This window comes from Nothobranchius furzeri, chromosome 19 (assembly GCF_043380555.1).
Source record: "Nothobranchius furzeri strain GRZ-AD chromosome 19, NfurGRZ-RIMD1, whole genome shotgun sequence".
Classification (NCBI taxonomy): domain Eukaryota; kingdom Metazoa; phylum Chordata; class Actinopteri; order Cyprinodontiformes; family Nothobranchiidae; genus Nothobranchius; species Nothobranchius furzeri.
Window position 1 is genome coordinate 5,660,855 of NC_091759.1, and position 14,630 is coordinate 5,675,484.

Consider the following 14,630-nt stretch of genomic DNA (forward strand, 5'->3'; position numbering starts at 1 on the left):
GCATCTCTTCAAGGCGTGCTTCACCAAAACGGTACTGGGACAGAGAGAGAGGAGGGGAGCTGGGGGTTTAAGGAGAGCAGGAGGAGGAAAAAGCTCAAATTTGAACACTTCGTTTAGGGAGAGTTTGATTTGAAAACAGGTTTTCTTGTGGTTCAGTTTCACGTTTAACTTTCTAGATTTGTGTCTAAATGAGAAGCAGAATGATCGTTGTGCACACTCAGTTTTTTTTTCCGTCTGTGTTTTTTCTGCAGAAAGCCGAATCCAGAAACAGCAGAGGCAGCATGGACAGAGAGGACGGCGCGCTCCAGGCACCGGTCAGTCGTTCACCGGACGTTTCTCTCTTAACATTTAGGAGGGTTGGCGTTTAGAAGGAAATCTCAGGTCCAAACAGTAAGAATCGTTTCACCACAGCTGACAGACAAACGGAGAAAATGCAGACGATGTAAAAGGCAGGAAAGTATTTGTGTGCCGTGAAGGGCACTGCCTACATACCAGCAGCCAAACCACAGAACTCATGGGAACGTTAAACCCAGAACTGCGTATTTACAATAAAAGCCCGATCTTCCCTCTACACTTTAACTCTTTGTTGTCAAGAAAAAAGCACAAAAAAAGGGTTATTTTGTTTTATTTAAGGCAATAAAAGTTATAATTTAAAGTGTGGTAAAATTAATGTCATGTAATAAGATGAAGAAACTAAAATATGTACAGATTTCTTTATTAGTAGGAGTAACTGAGTGTGTTTTGGGTGTTTTCTAACTCTTTTAAGCCCAGAGTGCATCGCGTTTGTTGGCTGTCGCACACTGGCCCGATGCCAATACTCGCTCTACGGTCTTAGTGCACTTGGTGGAAGTGCGCAGTAATAACGCCGGGGACACACCGGCCGCGGAAGCGCCGCGAAAATGGGGCCGCCTTCATTCAGCGCCCTTGTTAAGCTATTCTATAGACCACATGGGCCGCCGAAGCGCCGCGAATCGCCTCGCGCCGGCGCCCCAGCCCGCGCCATGCAGCGATCATTTCGGCGTCGGCTCTATTTTTTTCGCGAGCCGCGGGTGAATCGCGTCAATTCTGGCAGGAAGTCAAACCTAGACATAAGAGGCAGACCGGTAACGTTAACAAAATAAAGTATTTCAAAATAAAATTACGCAATAGTCAAATGTGTTCGTAATCAGACACTGCAGAAAAACCACACGAACACACACACATCGAACTTGTGTGCGTGTGTGACCGCGTGAAGGGGTGTGTGGTTTTGGGTGTCTTTTCACGGAGCAAACAGGACAGAGAGGCAGAAAGTCTGAGGCAAGCAGTTAAGATGGATGACTTCAAATTAATTATGGAAGTTGAGAAACACAAGGAGCTGTACGACCCCCGAAAAACACGGTTATTTACGTACCCATTTCAGAAAAAACTGCTAGGATACAGCTGCAGAATTGGAGCGGGTTCCAAGAGATTCAACTGGCAGAAACATAGGTTCACACACACACACACACACACACACACACACACACACACACACACACACACACAGTGTGTCCACGTTCAAGGAAAATATTTATTTATAATATTATTTCACACACACGCACACGCGCGCGCGCACAAACACTCAAACGTAGAGGAAAAGAGCTGAGAAAAGGCAGAGAGGAAATGGAGGACACCAAGTGTTTAAAAGAAAAACTACAGCTGAGCCGAGGCGCGCCTCGACTGGGGCGCGTCTGATCTGAACCGAGGAGCGGCGAGCAGCGGCCGAATTTCGTGAGCGATTCGCTTCGCGGCGCTTCCGCGGCCGGTGTGTCCCCGGCGTAAGGGTTTGAGTGCGTAGTACTGAGGACAGGGAGCACTGTGCCATCGACCACAAAGCATGCCGGGTCGCAGTTTGTGCTACTTAAAAAAAATTTATTAACAAATTTCAAACAATTATTTGACCAAATTTATGTTCATTGCTGTCCACATTAAATCTTAGTCTAAAACATTCAGAGCATGAATAAACATCATTAATCGTCCTAAAATGATATTTTCAGAAAAGGCACTTGGACCATTGCTCCGCCTTCCTCTCACGCATCAGTGGATTGTGGGTAATACCCTTGGCTGAAGTCCACATTGATGCAGACTTGGGCAGAGTGTGAATCAAGGGTGTAAAAGGGGCGGAGTCATCTTTCGCTTTTGATAATCGGGAAACCCGGTGCAGTCACATCCCTGGCCGGGATCGCACAATTGAAGGGTGCGAGGGTGGAAGTGCGAACATTGAGGACTCCAGAAAGGTGGCACACTGTACGGTCCAAGGTTTCAGTGAGCCAAACAGCACCAGCAGGACTCCAAACCAAAGAGGTCCACATGTTCCTGCATGTAGCTTCCACTGTGTGTATAAGGCTGGCTTTGGTCTTAAAGGTGCTCAATAAGCAGAGCTGGACACACCTGACGGCCACACACTCACACCCCCACCCCCACGTCCACCGTCCTTGTCACTATTCTGTTCACAATGAGAGTTGCGTCTAGGACGGCCGAAAAACGCACAGCGTGGTTCGGGCTTTAGCCAGAGTTTGCATCCATGTTGGGAGTTTTATGTTGACTTTTTTTATTATTTTTTTTTTATTTTTGGACAGGGTGGAAGTCAACACATCTACCAGCCTGTGGGGAAACCAGGTGAGAGGAACGAGCCGTAAAAACCCGCAGAAACACAGAATCGCTGCTAAAAGTGCTTTTAACACAGAAGCACCTTCATGTTTCTGCAGAACATGTAGCCCCCCCTAAGAAGCCTCCCCGCCCTGGAGCTCCTGGCAACCTGCCCAGTCTCTGTTCAGTAGACAGCTACAACGAGGGGGTGAAGGTACAAATGAACACATGAATGTGTTTGATTTCCCTCTCGTTTGGGGGCTTTTCCCACCGTGGACGCTGTGGGTTGTGTTCGGTCTCTTTGCTTTGGTTTGGTTTGCTTCATAATGTTCTTCCCTTCTTCTCTCCCTCTTCTTCTCCCTCTGCTGTTAAACATCACCCCTTCATCACTTTCAAACACATTTTCTCATCTTCCGTCACACATCCGTCTGTTCTGTTGTCACACTTTCCAAATCTCCCCACCTAAAACACAACGTGACACTCCTCGTAGCCGTGGAGGGTAAGCAGATCTGTGTGTGTCTGTTAGCGTCGTAGACCTTGTTAGCTGTTAGCGACCGTCTCCTCCATCCACAAACAGCTTTTCTCTTCGTGAGTTTTGTTGCTTTTCATCATCAGGAGCTGTTTTTACAAGAATGTTTATTTAAAATATTATTTTTAATTCTTGTTTGTGAAAGAGGATTTCTGGCAAAGGAAGGCCTTAAAAGCATTAGATATATGTTGTAGAAAAAAATAATTAATTTCTTTAATTTTTGCATGAAAAGGCGCGGTTTTATCTGTTTCTGTTGGTTTAGCGTCAGTTACGCTTTACAAAAATGATTTAGTTGTCCCAAAACTTTAATCATAATGTTAATTCAATTCAATTCAAAAATACTTTATTAATCCCAGAGGGAAATTGATTGCTGTAGTAGCTCAGAATAATAATAATAATCAAGTCATCAAAGAGTTGTTGTATATTACAATGGCTGCTGCAGGAAGGATCTCCAGTAGCGGTCGGTGTTGCAGCGAAACTGAAGAAGCCTCTGACTGAAGACACTCTTCTGTTGTCGGACAGTCTTGTGAAGAGAAAGCTCAGGGTTGTCCATCATTTTCTTGATTCTCTGGAGAATCCTTCTTTGCATTATCTCCTCCAGCGGTTCCACAGTCGTCCCCAGAACAGAACCAGCCTTTGTTATTAGGCTGTTGAGCCTTTTCAGGTCCCTGCTTCTGATGCTACTACCCCAACAGACGATGGCTGAAGAGATTACTCTCAACAACAGACTTGTAGAAGATCTGCAGCATCTTGCTACAGACATTGAAGGACCTAAGCGTCCTCAAGAAGTGCAGTCTGCTGTGTCCCTTCTTGTAAACGGCTTTGCTGTTCTTTCTCCAATCCAGTCTGTTGTCCAGGTGAACTCCAAGGTGTTTGTATTCCTCAACCACCTCCACTTCTTCTCCCATGATGGAAACAGTGTTTGACTCCACCCTGTTTCTTCTGAAGTCTAAAATCATCCTTTGTTTTGTTCACATTCAAGGTCAGATGATTGTTTCCACACCATGCCACAAAACGCTCCACCAGCTCTCTGTACTCAGCTTCCTGTCCATCTCTGATACACCCGACAACTGCAGAGTCATCTGAGTATTTCTGTAGATGACAGGTCTCTGATTTGTACTGGAAGTCTGAGGTGTACAGGGTGAAAAGGAATGGTGAGAGTACAGTCCCCTGTGGTGCTCCAATGTTACTGATCGCCTGGTTTGATATGCAGTTCTTCAGTCTCTCAAACTGTGGTCTGTTTGTCAGGTAGTCTTTAATCCAGGCGATAGTTGAGGCCCCCACCTGTGCTCAGATCTCTGTCTGCTCGTACAGTCAGGAATCCTGGCAGAGAGACGCTGGAATCGGGGATATGGTCCTTCAGCCACGTCACAGCGAAACACATAACACTGCACTGTCGAAACTCTGGCTGAGTCCTTGAAAGGGCTTGGAGTTTCTCCATCTTGTTGGCCAATGATCTCACATTGCCCATTATGACCGATGGAAGAGATGGTTTGAATTTCCTCTTTCTCCGTCTCCGGTTTGCTCCTTCTCTGCACCCACGCTTCTTGCGTTTTTTGCTCATTTGGGATTTGTGGCTTCAGTTGAGGTATTATTTCAGCCTTTCCAATGTTAATCAGCTGCTCCCGATTGTAAACCAGCTTGTTGCCATAGTTACGCATCATAAAAAAATGCTCAAAATTTGAAAAAAGTGAAAAAATAGCAGTGAAAATCCCCCAAGCTTCACAGCACCAGAAACAGAAAAGTAAAATGTCCAGAAAAATAAGAAACTAGAAGAAAAAATGTCCAAGAAAAGGCTAAACTTACATATAGTCAACAGATCTACTCCAACATGCAGCCACCCAGAGCAGCGCAGTTCTGGAATCAATGACAGAAGAGCCTCATGAACTAACTATTGAACTCATCACTCATTGTAGAAAAACCATCTAGGATTAACAACTAATGCAAATGAACATGAACATTTAAAAGAGTTCTTGTGGTTAGCTGTCCTGTCTTTGCATGTGCTGTCACCTAGCGTTGAATCTGACACTGCTGCGTCATTCAATAACCCTAACACCATTATTTAGTTTCCAGTTAATTTTTTTCTTTTCAAATAAAATGTGATATTTTTGTAGAATGCCACCTTGAATGCATTTACCTGACAATGTGACCAACTCATTTCAGTTGCAGCCTCAGGAGATCAGCCCGCCGCCCACAGCCAACCTGGATCGCTCCAACGACAAAGTGTACGAGAACGTGACGGGGCTGGTTAAATCTGTGATTGAGATGTCCAACAGGATTCAGCCTGCTGCACCTGAGGAGTACGTCCCCATGGTCAAGGTAACAGGCAGAGTTTTAAAGAAAGGACTCTTTCAAACTGTTTTTTAAGCACATTTTAATTAGAATTTGTGTTTTATTTTGTAGGAAGTGGGTCTGGCGCTGAGGACTCTACTGGCAACAGTAGATGAAACAATCCCCGTTCTGCCCGCCAGCACACACAGAGAGGTAATCTCTTACAGTTGAATATTAAAATCAGCTTTCAATGTTTCCAAGAACAACTTGTTTACAACCTCGAGCCTCTATATAACATATCAAACTTTGATGGGGCTCAAAATGGCCCAGGAGTCCTGACAAATGACCAAACACAATGTTGTCATGAAGCCCCATAACTCTACAAAGACTGGTTTGCCCCGCCCACTTGGCTGGCATGTGAATATTAACTCATTCACTGCTGGCTGCTTCCTGATCAGTAAAGCCCTTCGCTGCCAGCGTTTTTCAGCATTTTTACTGTTTTTTTAAGAGTCACAGAACATTGCGCTCTATGATGATGTCAACGCCAAAACTACCAAAACAAAGAGGAGACTCACCTCTTACATCAGGAAGAATCCATGCGTTTTGAGCGTCATCCGTTCTTTCATAATCCGTTGTCGAATTGTGATTGGCAGAAGCTTTTCCTGTTCACGCCTCACTTTTTTTACAGCAGCGGCCCAAAACGATCTCCTAACACATGGATTTTCTGCTTCTTGATCATGTGACGTATGCGGATTAAGATTGGCTTTAGAGCTGGGATGTTTGTTCTCACGGTGTGGGGGCTCGTTCCCATGCCCTTACAGTAAAAAAATGCAAATGACAACTTTAGTCGTCATGGGCAGTGAATGAGTTAAACGAGCTGCGTGCGGATTAGCCAGTTCACCTTGATGACTTGATGATGCTGCCTGAAGCTTGAAACTGTGTACAGCCATGTTCCGTATCCCGTTAACTCAACAAGCAAGCTAATTATTCCCGGTACATCCTGGAATGTTAAGTGTGTGCTCCAACGTCGTCTTTAGCACTTTCCTCTAGTCAAACCAGACAGTTGCAATAGCTCATGCTAGCATTAGCAGTCGATCAGTCTGGCTTTAACAAAAGCTTGCATTGTTCTGCGGTTAGCAATAGTGCCACCAATATTTATATATTACCAAGGTTGAAGTGGGTTGAGAAATGTAAATTTACTGACGTTGTTATTGCAGCTTTTCTCAGAACATCGTTTCTCCATGGACATTAAAAAATGACTAATATGCATTGAAAGTCACGTCGGAGACGACAGACTTTTTGGTGTACTACATTAGACGTCCAACACTACCTATATTCAATAACATGCTGGATGTGGTTTTGAATTCTACAACTCTTTAAAGTTTTACGTATTTATTTGAAATTCTCTGATGTGTTTATAATCCCGTTATGTCCCTTCAAGATCGCTACATTCGGCTCAGGGTGACCTCCTAGTGGTACCGAGGTCAAAACGTAAGACCAGAGGTGATCGTGCCCTTTCAGTTCTGGTTCCTCGGCTTTTGAACCGACTGCCACTAGAAACAAGACGGTCCACATCGCTGCCCACTTATAAAGCTAGGCTTAAGGCGTATCTTAGATGTATTTCTTAGTTTTTCTCCTCATGTTTTAATGTTTTTATCTTCATTGTTGTTTTGTTGCTTTTAACTCTTATCTTTGAATTAGTGATGCACCGATATAAAATTTTTGGGCCGATATCCGATATTAAGATCACTGTTATGGCCGATAACCGATATTTGCCGGTACCGATATACTGACATTAATGCTTCTAAAATCAGCAGATTTTGTATAGAATCAAAATTATTAAAGCTGAATTTACATTATTATGTACACACAACACACACACTTACGGTTGTGAGATGATTTCTTTCACTGTTCACATGACTAAACAATTACACATCACCCCCTCACGCTCTGAAACAGGCAAACAAAAGGAGACAAGATGGAAAAAATTAGGGATGTCCCGATCCGATCACATGATCGGAAATCGGCCCCAATCACGTGGTTTCAGACTGATCGGGACTCGGGGTTTACTTCCCGATCCGGACTCAGATACTGGGTTCAAATTACAGGAGAGCAACTTGGTTCTCCTTAAAGGTTGTCAGTCTCCCCTGTTGCCCTGACCTTACACACCCAGAAGGAGCACAAAGAAGATCCAGTTTCTACCTAAATTATATTATTTACATGGACTCAGCGTAGCGGGGATTCTTTAGAGCAGAGCAGCAGGCAGACCGCTGATTATTCATGAACTCCAGCTGCGTTCTGCACACGGCCACAGTAACATTTTCTAAGTTTCTAAGTGGCGTCACCAAAAATATACAATTAACACACAGTGATTCATGTCCGTTCATTTTCTCTCTGGTAAGTTCTGTCTGTATTTGAGCATGATGTGTGGACGCGCTCGCGCTGCAGCGCTCGTCACTGGCTCAGCCGGGCGGCGCGGCGCACACTCCGCTTTTTTTGCGGTCAATAGATCAATTTGATCTGCTAGTTAAAAAGTTACTTGTGAGGTGAAAAAGAAGGAAGCAGGCAGGATTTCTTCTGGAGGACTGGGAGATGCAGGAAGATCAGAGGCAGACGGGACAGGAAGACAGGAAAATACAAACCAAGAAAAAAACTAAGTTCTTTCAAAAATAAAATGTAGGTAGATTTATCCCACTACACGTTTGTACCTGTATAAATCAGTAACTTATCAGCATGTAGTATTTATATAGTTATACAATTCAGATCATCTTCAAAACTCCATCCCATGCCCAGGGGCGTATCTAAGCATTTTGGGGGCCGAGGCACAATGGACCCCTGCCAGGTATTTTAAGTTGAAGTGCCATCTGTTTTTATATTAGACTTTTTATATTTGCAATGAAGTCCAAAAGTGAAGAATTTATGTTATTTATTACTTGATCAAGCTACATCACAGAAGTGATCTGTTGTTAAAAATTCAAATAAAAAGGTAATTACATAAAAAATAAGGAACATTCTGGAACTGTTTCTTCCTTTTCTTTTTCTTTTTTATTATTTTTTTATGTATTGAAAGTATCGGATCGGGACTCTGTATCGGCAGATTCTCAAAATCAAATGACTCAGACTCAAGGGCAAAAAAACCTGATCGGGACATCCCTAGAAAAACTATCGGTTGTTAATATGGGCTCGGTTTTATTTATTGAACCAATACCGATATGTTAAAAAATGACTAACATCGGCCGACACCTGTACTGAAGCCGATATATTGTCCATCCCTAGTTTGAATGTTTTATTTCTGTATTTAATTATAAAGCTGATTGATTGTGTGTGAGTTGTTTTTACATTATGTTCAGCACCTTGGGCCTGCTTGACTGGCGGTTGGAAGGGACTTCACAAATAAACTTGAACTTTATGCTTTTAGAAATAAGCACTTACCATTTTGATTTCTTACAGATCGAAATGGCCCAGAAGCTGCTGAATTCTGATCTGGCGGAGTTGATTGCGAAAATGAAGCTAGCGCAGCAATACGTCATGACGAGGTAACGTCGGTGTGCGTGGAATCGTTACAAGAAATCAAGCTGTACTTTACTAACCGTGTCCGTTTCCGGTGACAGTTTACAAAAGGACTACAAGAAACAGATGCTAATGGCAGCTCACGCTTTGGCGGTCGACGCCAAGAACCTGCTGGACGTCATCGACCAATCACGACTCAAGATGATCAACCAGATCCACCCACATTAGTCTAAGATCCAATCAAGCCAAAGACTCCTGCTTCAGGGCAGGTTCAGAGGGTTTAAACGGATGGCTGCCTGGACGTAGCGTTGGATGTCTGTGATGAAAGCATGGACTGAAACGATCAGCCCTCTGTTCTACAATCACAGCTTCCTTTCCTCTTTTTGGAAACATTTATTGTATTTTCTACTTTATTACTGATGTATGCATCTCCCTTCCTCTTTTTTAAAAGTCATCCATGACTTCGGTTTCAATCTGAAGAATGCAGATAAAATCAGGTTTTGGAGGCACGTTCGAAGGACACGACAGATTAATAAACTCTTCATCGCGGTAACTGGAAGTGAAAGTCCAGTTTGAAGAGGACGATGAAGATCATTTTACAATTTTTTTAAATGTGCTTTTTTTTATCTTCAACATTGATGTTTGTGCATTGACATTTTCAGTTTTAGATTCTCAGTCTTCCTCTTGAACTTTATTCAAACATAAATGAACGATTCACACAATGCCATGTTATTTTTCTCCTTTAACGATCGCTTCTGTGTCAGGATGCAAGAGAATCCAAAAGGAGATGAATTCTAGAATTGAGAAAAAAGAAAAACAACCAGATGAAACCTTTTTAAGTTAATTTATATAGTAAAAAAAAAACATAAAAACTATATTTAACACATTTCTGAGTTGTTAACATAAACAGACGTTGGAGGGGATAGAATCCTGAGGACTGGATTTAAATTAGACCGCGGTAATAAATAACTGGTAATTAACTAAAAGGACCTGTTGGTATATACAAACCAACAATTTTATCATGATTTACGCAACATTATATATATATATATATATATATATATATATATATATATATATATTAGTAAGCATGAGAGTCGGTATTTTTCATTAATAGATGTTTTAGAGAATAGATCTAATTTAATCTGCATGTTTTTATTTGTTGCCTTGAAAAAAGGAACATTTGCGCCAGAAGGATTATTTTAAAAAATGTCTCCATTATTATCATTAGGTGTGTTTGACAGTCATTTGGATGTTTTTTTTTTAATATATAAAATTGAATTGATGTGGTCACCATGTTTTTCTACCCCGTTTCTCTACCTACCTTCACTGGAGTTATTTATATATTTGTAAGTCTGTTTCCAATTTCTGGCACCTTATGTTTATCTGTTTTCTCGCCTCTTCCTCTCTACCCTCTCCTCTGTGGTGAGCCGGATACTCAGGAAGGAGACGCCTGTATAGTTGCTAAACCAAGCAAATAAAACACTGTTATTAATAAGAAGCTATAGCTGCAGTTTTGTAAGATGTTATTTTAGTGATGGTGGTCGATCTGATCTTTTTGTGGTCACCCTTAATTCTGACTATTAGTAGTGTTCAAATAGTGGCTTGGTTTTGTTTTACGTGAAGATGATCATTGTTACATTCTGTTTCCTGGAACTGCCAAAATGATGCCAGATTTTGATTCAAATCATCATATATGATGCAGAGATGATTTGGATTTTAAACCACAGATGTGGCGATGCTGGTGCACATCTTTTAGCTTCCATTGTGTTGCCTGAGTGAGTCAACACATTTGGTGCCTTTTACATAGAGTACCTCCAGCGTCATCAGCAAGGCATCCTAACTAGTTGCCCAAGCCACTTCTGAAGTCTAAAATCATCTCCTTTGTTTTGTTCACGTTCAAGGTCAGATGATTGTTTCCACACCATGCCACAAAGCGCTCCACCAGCTCTCTGTACATCTCTGATACACCCAACAACTGCAGAGTCATCTGAGTATTTCTGTAGATGACAGGTCTCTGATTTGTACTGGAAGTCTTTGGTGTACGGAGTGAAAGGGAATGGTGAGAGTACAGTCCCCTGTGGTGCTCCAATGTTACTGACCGCCTGGTTTGATGTGCAGTTCTTCAGCCTCACAAACTGGTCTGTTTATCAGGTAGTCTTTAATCCAGGCGATAGTTGAGGCCCCCACCTGTGTCTTCTGGAGTTTCTGGCAAAGTACATCAGGCTGGATTGTGTTAAATGCACTGGAGAAGTCAAAGAACATGACCCTCACAGTGCTGCCTGCTTTGTCCAGATGACAGTGGACTGGTTGAAGCAGCAGGATGATGGCATCTTCAACTCCAACTCCATGGCGATAAGCAAACTGCAGCGGGTCCTGATATGTTCTAGTTTGCTTATTCAGGTGGACCAACAGGAGTCTCTCCAGGACCTTCATGATGTGGGATGTCAGGGCAACCGGTCTGTAGTCGTCATTGACTGATGGGCGAGTTTTCTTTGGAACTGGAACAAGGCAGGATGTCTTCCACAGGACTGGAACCTTCTCCTGGACCAGGCTGAGGTTGAAGAGGTGCTGCAGAATCCCACAGAGCTGCTCTGCACAGGCCTTCAGTACCCTGGGGCTGAGACCATCTGGACCTGCAGCCTTGTTCCTGTTCAGTCTCTCCAGCTGCCTCTTCACCTGACTTCTAGAGACAGACAGGTGGGAGGGGGAGCTAAATGGGGCAGCAGCATCTCCTGATTTGGTTGAAGACAGATTTCTAGAACCAGAAGAGTCCATGACTGCGTTAGAGGACAAAAGAGCTGGTGTGTGACAGGAAAATGTTGGATCAGAGGAGGACGGGATGTCTGATTGGCGTGGGACAGGCAAGGAGGATGCTGGGTTTGTTCCTGAACTGAACCTATTGAAGAACTTGTTCAGTTCATTGACTGTGTCCAGGCTGCCATCAGTGCAATCTTTCCTCTGCTTGAATCCTGTGATCTTCTTCATCCCTGACCAGACATCTCTGATATTGTTCCTCTGTAGTTTGTTCTCCAGCTTCTTCCTGTTTGCCTCCTTGCTGTCTCTGATCTTGATCTTCAGTTGGGTCGGTGGAGCTTTTATTCTGAAAGGAGCTGTTGTTGTTGCTTGTTGCTATAGCGACTGGATTTTCTCAGCTTGTCAAGGTTCTTTCGGTTGAAGAGTTAAAGGTCGGATTGGCCACTCTGACGCTTGCTCTGGAACGCTTGAACTGGCGTTAGAGCTGACGTGGCAGTTTTATACCTCGGATGTTATGGTTTATTGTCGAATGAAAATTACCAAACACCGTCAGAAGCACGCCTCCGTCAGATCTGTAAAATTCTGATTGGATCAGTGAAAGAATGTGTTATGTCATTTTAACACTACGTGAAATGTGTCCTGTTGGAACATTTAAGGTTACAGACTTATTTTCTAAGATCATAATAAAATAATTAATATTTCAATTTCACAGGTCGGTCACATCTTATTATTGACTAACACTTTGATGGATTAGCTTTATTAAAATAGAGTTATTTGATTAATTAAAAGAAAAGAGTTCATTCTTCTTTCTTCTGTCTTCATGCTGGAATGTAAACAGTTTAGAAGCGAATGCATGACCTTGAGGCTGTTTCATGCACACCGACACTGTGTCAAAAGGAAACAGCTGTTAGGGTAGAAATGCCTCCTTCATCACGTTACACGGCCAATATTCCTCGACAGCTCATTAATTTTCCGGTAAGCCAGGTAGCCTCCAATGCCGATCAGCAGGAAACCCGAAACCAACACCATGAATATCCACACATCTTCAGAGTCCTCCACAGACAGCTGGTCTGTCCTGGAGGAGCATCCGGGAGCCCCTTCTCCCGTTCTCATCGTTGAAAAAATTTTATCAACCGCGTTGAGTGACCAACTGACGAGATCCATTTTAGTGAATTTCAGTTTCCAGTTTCCAGAAAAAATGCAGAAGCAGCCGTGCACCCAGCACACACAGACAGACAAAGGCCTTGAGGATAAGATATGGAGGAGAGGGGAAGAAAAAGCATCTGCACCCTCCAAGAGCTGGAAGAAGACACAGCTGAGTCCCATTCTGTCCTGCTCTGAACTTGAGACAGTTATCCACTCCTTCATCTCCTCACGCTTAGACTACTGTAACTCTCTTTTCACGTGTCTGAGCAGAAGCTCCCTGAACCGTCTACAGGTGGTTCAGAATGCCTGTGCTCGGCTTCTGACCAAGTCCTCCAAACACACCCACATCACCTCGCTTCTCCTCCAGCTTCACTGGCTGCCAGTCAACTTCAGGATTCATTTCAAGATCCTGGTTCTGGTTTATAGGGCCTTACATGGACAAGCACCATCTTACATTGGTGATCTTCTTAAGCCGGGCGTACACTGTGCGACTTTTTCACTTTTTTGAGCCGATTTTCCAGTCGTGCGAGAATCCACGACATCGGGGCGAGTTTTGCGCCGAGCGGTCGTGTAGTGTACAGGGGGTTACGAGAGGCGATTAACACCACGTGACCAGCTGCCGATCAGCTTTCGTGAGGTCGCACGGACTTCTGGCATGTTTAAAATTTCGCTCGTCCCTCGTGAGGGTATCGCACTGTTGAAGCGGCGCTGCGAGCAGCTGCGACCCAAAAAGTATCAGAACCTCTCACGGCGCATGCGCAATCCTGCATCAACGCCGCTCGCTATTTCCCTAATAACACATGCTGTTCGTTTTTGTTTCTACACGTTTTTTTACTCACAAAGATTGTCAAGAAAGCGTGTTTGTCGTGTTCATGTCAAATTAAACTATCACAAAACACAGATTTACTTTCCTTATTTCGTTTTACTCATCCAACCCCCATAAATCCCTGTGTGTCCTCCTGCAGCACTCCCGAAGGACAGGCAAGACAAAAAAGTCTGACGTGTTGAGTAAAAACTGCTATTTTTAGCATATTTTTAGGGCCGACGTGTTGCTACCAGACGTACAGTGTGAGCAGTCAGGTTGCATCCGAGAACTGGGTCGTGCAGTGTGAGCACATGACTCGTGAGATCTGCCCTGCGAGGAAGTCGTACAGTTTGAGCTGAAGCTGAGTGCTACGAGTGAAAAAGTCGCACAGTGTACGCCCGGCTTTAGTCCCCACACCCCCAGCAGGTCCCTGAGGTCCAGTGATCAAAGCCTACTGGTTGTGCAGCACCAGGCTAAAGGTCAAAGGTGACAGATCATTTGCTGCTGTGGCCCCCAGACTCTGGAACTCTCTTCCCCTGAGCCTGAGATCAGTGGACTCAGTGGTCTCCTTTAAAAAGCAGCTGAAGACTCACTCGCTGGCTTTTGTATGACCTTCTTCACCACTCTCTCTTTATTCTGCTCTCCCCACCTATTCCACCTTCCTCAGGATCCACTGATTTCCCTCTTTCCTACTCACTCTCTCTCTTTCTTAACATTTTGTTTTTTAATTACAATTGCCTATTTTTTGCTCATTTTAAATATATTTTTAACCATTTTCTAAATTCTTTTTATATTTTTGCATTTTTTGTTGTTGTGAAGCGCCTCGTGATTTTTATCTTGTGTGGCGCTATAGAAATATTTTCTTCTTCTTCTTCTTCTTAAGGTTACGTAAGCGCAAGCGCACCAATGAAGAAGTTGGCTACAATTTCGTCATTTCCGTTTTTCGGGACCGACCAATATAAAGCAAGTCGTTCTGCCAAATGGGCCAATAGGATGAGGCCAAGA

At 43.4% G+C, this 14,630-nt stretch overlaps 1 protein-coding gene across 10 annotated transcripts in view; it reads left to right on the forward strand.

The window, feature by feature from the left end:
- The window catches only part of ptk2aa (protein tyrosine kinase 2aa), a 53,464-nt gene extending 43,736 nt beyond the window's left edge, over positions 1 to 9,728 (forward strand). For all 10 annotated transcript variants that reach the window (XM_070547483.1, XM_054745108.2, XM_054745109.2 and 7 more), the window contains 7 exons: positions 252 to 314; positions 2,598 to 2,637; positions 2,727 to 2,821; positions 5,300 to 5,455; positions 5,540 to 5,620; positions 8,858 to 8,943; positions 9,019 to 9,728. In XM_070547483.1, the coding sequence (XP_070403584.1) occupies positions 252 to 314; positions 2,598 to 2,637; positions 2,727 to 2,821; positions 5,300 to 5,455; positions 5,540 to 5,620; positions 8,858 to 8,943; positions 9,019 to 9,145 (648 nt within the window). In that variant the 3' untranslated portion in view covers positions 9,146 to 9,728. The remainder of the gene's footprint in view (positions 1 to 251; positions 315 to 2,597; positions 2,638 to 2,726; positions 2,822 to 5,299; positions 5,456 to 5,539; positions 5,621 to 8,857; positions 8,944 to 9,018) is intronic.
- The last annotated feature ends 4,902 nt before the right edge of the window (positions 9,729 to 14,630 follow it).